The sequence below is a fragment of the Azolla caroliniana genome, unplaced genomic scaffold, assembly GCF_043228905.1.
Source record: "Azolla caroliniana isolate FFs.n. ecotype wild unplaced genomic scaffold, voAzoCaro1.0.p SCAF_22, whole genome shotgun sequence".
NCBI lineage: Eukaryota > Viridiplantae > Streptophyta > Polypodiopsida > Salviniales > Salviniaceae > Azolla > Azolla caroliniana.
In genome coordinates this window covers 9887337-9896870 of record NW_028230457.1, presented here as the reverse complement: position 1 = coordinate 9896870, position 9534 = coordinate 9887337, and the positions used below count along the sequence as shown (strand labels likewise).

Genomic DNA, 9534 nt, shown 5'->3' with positions numbered 1-9534 from the left:
AACGCGAGTACACAGGGATTAACGTGGAAAACCCTAGACGGGAAAAACCACGGGAGTACAAGACTCCAAACCAACACTATACAGAGTAAGTATACAATGGCGAGCTGCAAGGCGACGACCTTGAGCTCGCTGTCCTCGCCACAGGCGGCGGAAGTACACAGAGGCGTCTACCTCTTCACTCTCGCGCTCTATCTCTCTCTCTCTCACGCGGCTGCACTCTCTTCACTCCTCTTGAGTGGAAAAACAGAAAAAAATAATCAGCAACAACAAAATAGGTTTGCCCTAAGTCATATTTATACTTATATGACTTTGGGCTATTTACAACTATAGCCTCAGGGGCCCATAGCGAACATATTACGGATATGTCCCTGCATCCGGATCGCTCTCCGGGTACATTCGTCATCCGGCACCGAAGCCGGGGTCTTCGTCATCCGGATCCGAAACCGAAACCGGGCTTGTCGGCATTCGTCTCCGACATCCGACCATCCCATCCGAAGGGACCGAAATCCCAACAAGTCTATAGTAAAAAACTCAATATATAAAATCAAATATATAGAAAACTCAATACCTTTGTCATCTCCAAGAAGTGTATAGGGTGATTTTTGTACTTACCACAAGTTACTCGTTTGCCTACGCACGTGAACTATTGCTCTCTTTGCAACAAGTTTACCTACATTCTCTACCCCTTTCACTAAGTCTAAAGATGATTTCATGAACTCTACAATCTCCTCCAAAATACTCTAATTCCTAATCCTTATATGCTCTATGTGCTAATTCAAATTTTAATAGTATAACACTTTTTAAATAATGTCCTTATGATCCTGCATGCTCAATCTCTTTGTAACCTCTAGTAAGTATTAGACTATGTGAAGAACAATCTAGACATTGGTTTGTACATTGGTCCATCTGTAAACAAGACACCTCAATCTCATTGATGACCGCCATTTTCAATATATGTATTATTAAGAAAGAGTGTTTATAAAAGTAATTAATGTAATAAGGGTTACAATAAGAAATAATAGACTAATGTTACCAAATGGACATGCAAGAGTAATAAATCAATAAGAATCACAAAAGAATCATATTAATAATTCATAACCAATTATAATATGATTTCATAAATGAAAAAAGGAGAAATAAAAGAAGAAAGTGTCATGACATAGTGACATAAAATACATATATAGTGAGGATTGAACCTACAACCTCACATCAACAAGATGATGACACACTCAACCATTTTGATATGAGCATGCATTTGTATATAAATTGGTTTAGTATTATATAATCTAGCATATAATACATTTCAGAATTACAACATTCTAGTCATTAGTATATTCTAGAAATATTGTACAGTATATTCTAGATGAGTATATTCTAGAGATATTCAATCTCGGAACCTGTATAAATACGTGTAACCTCCTTGGTCCCTTTTAGGGGATTCAACACTAGTCATTAACACATCAATCTAGTATTCTCCTTTCATGCCATATTGTCTCCTTGATCTTCATATTTGTCTTCATGCTCTCTAATTAACCCTAGCTTCCTATGTTCACAGTCTTGTAGCTCGCAACTTCTACAGTTCCTAGCCTCGTCACTTCTGATTCCAGTTAGTAGTCGTAGCCTTGTCATCCATGTTCCGTCGTAGTCCGTGGTTGGTGTGTTCGTGATAGAAAGATGAAAAATGTAGCATTCTTACAAGGAATAAGAATATGATAGGGACATAAAAAATTTATAAACAAGAAAACCGTGATTTTAGATATAAAAGTGATGAAATGAAAAACGAAAGACGAATATGAGAACATGCAATGATCTAATAAGGAATATGAATATAAAATTGAATATGACAAGAAATCACATAAGAGTCAAGCTTCAAAATTGAAAATCGAGTACGATTCATGGAAGAAGCTCCAAATCTTAAAATTGTTTACGATTCATAAAAGAAGCCTGAAATCTGAGTTAGGAAAATGATTCATGGAAGAAGTTTCAACTCTAAGTTAGGAGAATGATTCATGAAAGAAGCTTGAAATCTAAGTTAAGAGAATGATTCATGGGAAGATGCTCCAAATATGAAATAGGAGAACATGTCATGGAAGAAGCTTGAAATTTGAGTTAGGATAACAATTCATGGAAGAAGCTCCGAATCTGCAAACCATTTATGATTCCAAAAAGAAGCTTGAAATCTAAGTTAAGAAAATGATTCATGGAAGAAGTTTCAACTCTAAGTTAGGAGAATGATTCATGAAAGGAGCGTCAAATTTGAGTTAAGAGAATGATTCATAGAAGAAACTCCAGTTATGAGTTAGGAGAACAAGTCATGGAAGAAACTTGAAATTTGAGTTCGAAGCATAATTCATGGAAGAAGCTTGAAATCTGAGTTTGGAGAATAATTCATGGAAGAACCTTGAAACCTAAGTTTGGAGAATAATTCATGGAAGAAGCTTCAAATGTAAGTTAGGAGAATGAGTCATGCATACGGTTCAATTTTGAGTTAGGAGAATGCTCAGTTAGAAGAAAAATGATGAGGAAGAAGAAGCTTCAAAGTTGAAAAGAAGGTTTAATGTGGGTGAAATAACCCCCAAAATGGTAAGGATCCTCTTACAACCATTCCACCCATTTTCCATTTTTATTGCCATAACCCCCACCCCACTCCCTAGAAAGATTTTTTTTGCCGAAATTGTTTTTGTCTTAAATTTTAGTACTACTATAGTATAAAAAGTTTCCATGTTTTATTTTTTGTCAAAAACAATAATCTTTTGATACACCATAGGTTGCTATCACCAGTATATTCTATAATATGCACAATAACCTTGGGGAATGTCACAAGCCTAACATACATAGTTTATATTAGTGGATTATCCAAACAAACTATTTCTTGCTTTCCATGTAGGTTAGCTATCTCAGGTGAAACGTCACAAAATGTGATGTTAAGTGTTACTTGGCTATTGCTTTTATCCAAATATACCACTTGAAGGGTAAACTCGTGTCCTATGATGAAGGCATGAATTTTGTCGTTCCCCCTCAATGTTCTCAATGGCCATAGGGAGTGGGTGATGCACCTAATCAAATATCAAACTTTGATTTCGTTCTGAACACGAGATTCTAGGGCCAATGCACATAATTTCATTCCAATGATGATGATCCCCCCCTGATGAACCTAATCAATAGCCATGGTTAGGTTCTATCCAAATATACCACTTGAAGGGTAAACTCTTGTCCTATGATGAAGGCATGAATTTTGGCGTTCCCCCTTAATGTTCTCAATAGCCATAGGGAATGGGCGATGCACCTAATCAAATATCAAACTTTGATTTCGTTCATGAACACGAGATTCTAGGGCCAATGCACATAATTTCTGGAGCCAAGGAGGACGTGTCCATGCAAATCTAGATCGTGTCCAACTTCTGGCGAGCCATGCCATAGTATCTTTCATCCGTGTCGTAGCCAATGAAGGCGGGGGGCCACGTTCGTCGGCATGGGATTGTCGGGCCGAATAGATTTTTGTGAGATAAAGTTGTGTCGGATGGCCCATGGTTTCCTTGGGACAGACACTATCATTTGGTCACTTACAAGAAGCAGATGAATAAAAGGTATGCCCCCATCACCATCTCTACATTGGTTCTCCTCCTTTTTACTCTGTTTCAGAAGAGAGAAGAACCTCACCCGAATATTGTACATTCATGATCTCCTCACCAGAACAGGGCTTGAGAGACACCCTTCTCCTGGTGATCATCATGCCATGTGTGTGTCCCCACATGTGGATAGCATGATCCATTCCCATCAACATGTGTCTCATCCTAGAACAGAGCAAAGAAGTGATAGGGTGAGAAGAGAGAGTATGTTGGATTCTCTCATCATGAGTTATGTTAAATGTGGTCATGTCGAGCATGCTTTCTCTCTCTTTGAAAAAATTCTTCTAGATGATGATGCCATACAAATGCTTGATGTATCCACCTTTGTTGCATTGCTTAAAGCATGTGCTCACCTCAAAGACATTGACAAAGGTCAGGAAATTCATGAAAAAATTGAGAGTTTAAGGTTTATGAAAAATGAACATGATCAGGATGTTATTGGAAATGCCTTGATCTATATGTATAGGAAATGTGGTTCAATTTCAAATGCACAACAAGTGTTTGATAAAATTCCATCTCTGAGAAGCATGGAGACTTGGACATCATTGATTGCAGGTTATGTTGAACTCGGAAATGGCGAAAGGGCAATATATTACCTCGACAAGATGCAACAAGAGGGTCTCTTCATGGATGATGTTGCATATGTTTGTGTCCTAAAGGCATGTGACAACCCTGGGTACGAGAGTAAGGGCCAGGAAATCCATGATGAAATTGTGAAGAAAGGGTTAGACACATCCCTTGTCGTGGCTAGCACTTTGGTCGATATGTATGCTAAACGTGGCTCCCTTCCTGAGGCACGAGAAGTGTTCAAGAAGATTCGAACCCACGATGTCGTTTCTTGGACTGCTTTAATTGGAGGCTATTTGGAACATGGTAATAATAGTGAAGAAGCCTTCAATTGCTTTGATGAAATGCAATGTGAAGGTCTTTGTCCTGATGCTGGCACATTAGTATGCTGTTTGAGAGCTTGTGGAAGCATTAAATCGATAGAAAAGGGCCAAAACATGCATTCAAATGCTACCAAACTGGGTTTCGATAGAGATATCTTTGTCGGCAGTAGCTTGGTCGATATGTATTGTAAATGTAGTTTCCTTTCGGAAGCACAATCTGTTCTTTTTATGCTTCCTACCCGGAATACAGTTTTATGGACAGCTTTAATCACCGGGTATGCCGAACTTGGATATGGTGAAGAGGTACTTTATTTTTTCGAGGAAATGCAAAATGAATCTATAATTCCATGTGATGTGACCTATATTTGTTGTTTGAAGGGATGTGGAAAAATAGGAGCTTTAGTAAAGGGAGAAAAGCTACATTCTGAGGTTGTAAAGATGGGATATGAAAGAGAGATCCTTGTTGGGAACATTGTTGTTGATATGTATGCAAAGTGTGGTTTACTTACCGAAGCACGAGAGGTTTTCGAGAAGCTTTCAGTTCAAACTGTAGTATCATGGACTGCACTAATCACAGGATATGCCCAACTAGGAGAGAGTAAAAGTGTTTTCCTTATTCTCAACCAAATGCTAGAGAAAGGTATCAAGCCAAACTTTGTAACATTCGTTAACATTCTTAATGTATGTAGTCATGCAGGTCTAGTCCGGAAAGGACAAGAATACTTTGAGCTCTTGGGTATTAATGACTATGGTATTGTATATACGCCCGAGCACTATTCTTGTATGGTTGATCTTTTTGCCCGAGCCGGACATATAAGCATGGCAATAGAACTAATCAAGAAAATGCCATTTCATCCGAGCATTCGATTCTGGCTATCTGTATTAGGTGCTTGTAGGAAATGGAGAAATGTCGAGCTGGGGAGGTATGCTTTCAAACATGCAGTGAAGCTGGATATAAAAGAACCAGCGGTTTACGTTTGTATGTTCAATATCTATGCAGATGCAGCTATGCAAGATGAGGCGAATAAGATAGAATCAATGATATTAGCAAGCCGAGGATGTCATGATAATTGGTGGATTGAACCTGATTGAAGAATGGATGTAAAACAAGTATGCCCTATATTCGTTTATATAGCTATTGGTCATCGAATATGTTTGTTATAGCTGCATTCATTCTTGGTTTGCAGGTATGCCCATTAATTATTTTCACTATAGCCGAAAATGGTGCTAGAAGATGAAAAGGAAATATTATCTACGGTTGTTGCTATCTTGTACAAGCTTTCTTGATAACCATCAAGGAGATGATATTGACGCTCTTCATTGTCTCCATTACTCATAATTTAAAAATATGCCATGAGAAAAGAATCATGTGTCAATAGGTGATTGACAGTGAATGTGAGGTTAACAGTGATGCTGGAGTATAAAGATGGAGGGCCCCAAGAAGCACTAAATTCCTTTGAACAAATGCATAATGGAGAAATTCTGTCGATGACCTACGTTTGTTGTGTTAAGAAATGTGCCAATGTATGAACTAGGTTGGGGGGCTGTGAAATCATGCATTTCTCAGTTGTAAACATATGGTATGAAAGAAAGATCTGTGTCGAGAATGTCGTGGTTGATATGTATGCGGAATGTGGTATACTAATCAAAACACAGAGAGAAAACACTAGCATATGGATACTCATACCTTACCCGTACGTTTTGAACAGATTTTAAGGAATTCTATTTTTTTAAGAGCTCCATATTCAGAATAATTTTGTGACATCCAAATTTAAGGATAAAACAATTGAGTTAAAGCCATTTTAGAATTGCCTTTAATTTTAAACCTCAACTCTGCTAGTTTACTACAGTTAGGAAGTGTAGCTATTTTTCCTAGTGAATTAATAGCGAAACGTTATTTTTTATGTTATGTTCTAAATGTACCATTTCTTGTAGTATAATCATTTTGTTTCATTTATTGATCTATATGCTTTACTTCACTCTTATCTTTTATTAGTTTCTCTCATTGATCAATAGGCCAAACACATGGCTAGTTAAACATTTTCCTTTTAGAAATATAGGGATTGTATTATGCATAGGGGAGTTATTAAGCATACTAGATAATGCAACTTCTTCTTGTGGTGATAAATGGTTCCACATATGAGGCCCATTTTTCAATATAGATCCCTAAATTCCAAAGGTTTTGTGGATTGGGGGAGGAGAAATGAACTTTGGTAACATTGACCACAAGATTGCATATACTTGTAAGATTCACAGAAAAAGGCATCTCTTCAATCATTTCTAATGCTTTTTCAAATATCCAAGAGTGGCTGAAAAGTTTAGCCATGCAATAATAATGCTCTACGCTAAGGGGGTTGTGTTAGGAATAGGCAACAGTTCAGTTTTGGCTTAACCGGCACGTAGATGAACACCCGAAGATAGTTCCGTTGTTTGAAGTAGATATCACCGAAGCCGTCACACCATATGTCGTGCACTCAGAGGAAGTCCTTAAGGAGCCGGATCAGGAGGCGATCTGTGAACACAAGCGCAGGAATCGCTGGAACGAGAAATGGTGGTATCTCAACGAGTGAAGGCATCTCAACTAGAAGAGGTGGACCTTGGGACTTGGGACGCACCAAAAGCAGTGTACGTGGCAAAGGAAATGGTCCTGGAGGAGAAGGAAGCAACTATTGAACTCCTTAAAGAATTTCGAGACATGTTCACCTGGTCATACGAAGATATGCGAGGGCTAGATCCCCAACTACACCTTAGCAAGGACGCGAAACCGGTAGTGCAGCGAAGGTACCAGATGAACCCGAATTATGCAACGAGAGTCAAAGAAGAAATCAACAAGGTGGTGAGGGTTGGTTTTATCCGACCGGTAAAACAAGCTACATGGCTAAGTCTGATTGTTGTCGTCCCAAAGAAGAATGACAAGATTCAAGTCTGTGTGGACTATCGGAAGCTCAACGCCGCTATGGTAACAGACACATTTCCACCACCATTCACGAATGGGGTCTTGGACGAGGTAGCCGGTCATGAGATATATAGTTTCCTCGACGGATTCAACAAGTATAATCAAATCCAGATGCACCTGGTGGATCAGGAGAAAATGACATTCGTTAGGGAATGGGGAGTGTTCGTCGCGGTAGTAATCATGTTCGGCCTAAAGATGGCACCAACAACATTCTAGGGGATTATCATGGAAATATTCGGGGAATATATTCCAGCATTCATGCAGGTGTTTTTGGATGATTTTGCAGTTTATAGCCAGAAAGGAGATCATTTGAACCATCTTCGGATGTGTTTGGAGAAGTGTCGGGGATTCCATCTAAGCTTGAATCCGGCGAAATGTGTTTTTGGGGTCACCAGCGGGACGCTACTAAGGCACATTGTCTGTAAAGACGGAATCGTTGTAGATCCATACAAGGTGACAACCATCTTAAAAGCACCGACACCGACTAACACCAAGGCATTGAGCCGGTTTTGGGGTAGATTCGATGGCATAGCCGGATGCTCCGATATCTAGCGGACTTCGCAACTAAAGGTGATGCTATCACAGGCCCCAGCAGTACAACCAACGGACTGGACGAAAGATTTTCACATGTTCGTGGACGCGTCCGACATAGCAATAGGAAGTGTGCTCAATGCAGTTGACCAAACCGAGGTAGTATCGTCCAGTGTATTACGCAAGCCGGAAACTCTCAAAGGCGGAACAAAATTATTCTACAATGGGGAGAGAAGCCCTCCGAATGATATGCAGCGTCACAAAGTACTGCCACAATATGTTAGGATGCAAGTTTTCCTTCGATGTGGACCATTCGGTATCCAAGGCATCCCTAATTGGTAAATTAGCACGGTGGGCATTACTATATTTGGTATCCAAGGCATCCCTAATTGGCAAATTAGCACGGTCAACATTACTAGTGCAAGAATTCGAATTCGAAATATTCCACCGACCGGGAGTACAACACGTGGTGGCAGACTACTTGAACTGGCTGAAATCCAGAGAGGCAGGTGACGGAGTCCGTGACGAGTTCCCTGATGCAGAGCTATTCAAAGTCACCACAGTTACGGTAGTGGATGACACAGTGGCCATCGAAGATATATGGCTCACCAACATGCATCTGTTACTTAGTACTAGATTGCCTCCAGAAGAACTGAGCCGGGATGAACGGAAACGGTTGGCGGTCCAGAGTCGACACTTTTGTTTAATACAGGATACACTCTATCACAAGGGAGCGGATGGAATCTGGCGGCGCGTGGTAACGAGTGATGAAAAGGAAGCAATTTTAGACAAGCCCATTGTAGTGTTGTCGGAGGCCACTATATTGTCGATGCCAACGCCCGGAAAATTTGGAGAAGTGGGCTATGTTAGCCGACAACCCTGAAGGATTCAATCCGGTATTGCAAAGAATAGGATCTTTGCCAATGGATGGGTCAACCACAGATCAAGCGCGGATGCCCCATCAACCCGTATTGCCCTTTGAACCTTTTCAGAAATCGGTATTGGACTTCGTGGGGCAATTCAAGCCTCTGGCGATACAAACGGGAATCCAGTACATTATCGTGGTGACCGACTACCACACAAAATGGGTAGAAGCAAAAACGCTCAGGCATAACATCGCAACATCGATGGCGAAATTTTTATATGAGTACATACGGTGCCTGCATGGGTGCCCGATCGAGGTCATCAGCGACCAAGGCAGTCAATTCCTGAGGCAAGTCGTTGAAAGCCTGACATCGTTCTATGCGGTAATGCGTAAGCGCATCACACCTTACTATCCACAAGCGAACGGATTGGCCGAGCCCACAAACATGACGGGAACTCAACGCTCCTTATACACAACGCTCGGCCACAACCGAGCTTAGAATGATACACAGAAAACGGGAAATAAAATGCGACACAAAGAAGGAGAGAATACACATGAGGTTTACGTGGAAAACCCCAAACTAGGGGAAAAACCACGGCAGCCCACAGGCTGCAAACTATCACTATGTAGGAATATACAATAGTGAGTTCACTGAGGCACCGA

At 40.3% G+C, this 9534-nt stretch overlaps 1 protein-coding gene across 1 annotated transcript; it reads left to right on the top strand.

The window, feature by feature from the left end:
- Positions 1 to 3589: 3589 nt before the first annotated feature.
- Positions 3590 to 6482, top strand: LOC147849961 (pentatricopeptide repeat-containing protein At1g06140, mitochondrial-like). The gene is made up of 2 exons (XM_087337231.1): positions 3590 to 5442; positions 5520 to 6482. Exons 1-2 carry the CDS (start codon positions 3590 to 3592, stop codon positions 5536 to 5538), a joined length of 1872 nt encoding a protein of 623 aa, XP_087193357.1. The 3' UTR covers positions 5539 to 6482.
- Positions 6483 to 9534: the final 3052 nt, after the last annotated feature.

What these genes read in the sequence shown, in the direction of transcription:
- LOC147849961 (XM_087337231.1), top strand. Translation starts at nt 3,590, where the DNA reads ATGCCCCCATCACCATCTCTACATTGGTTCTCCTCCTTTTTACTCTGT.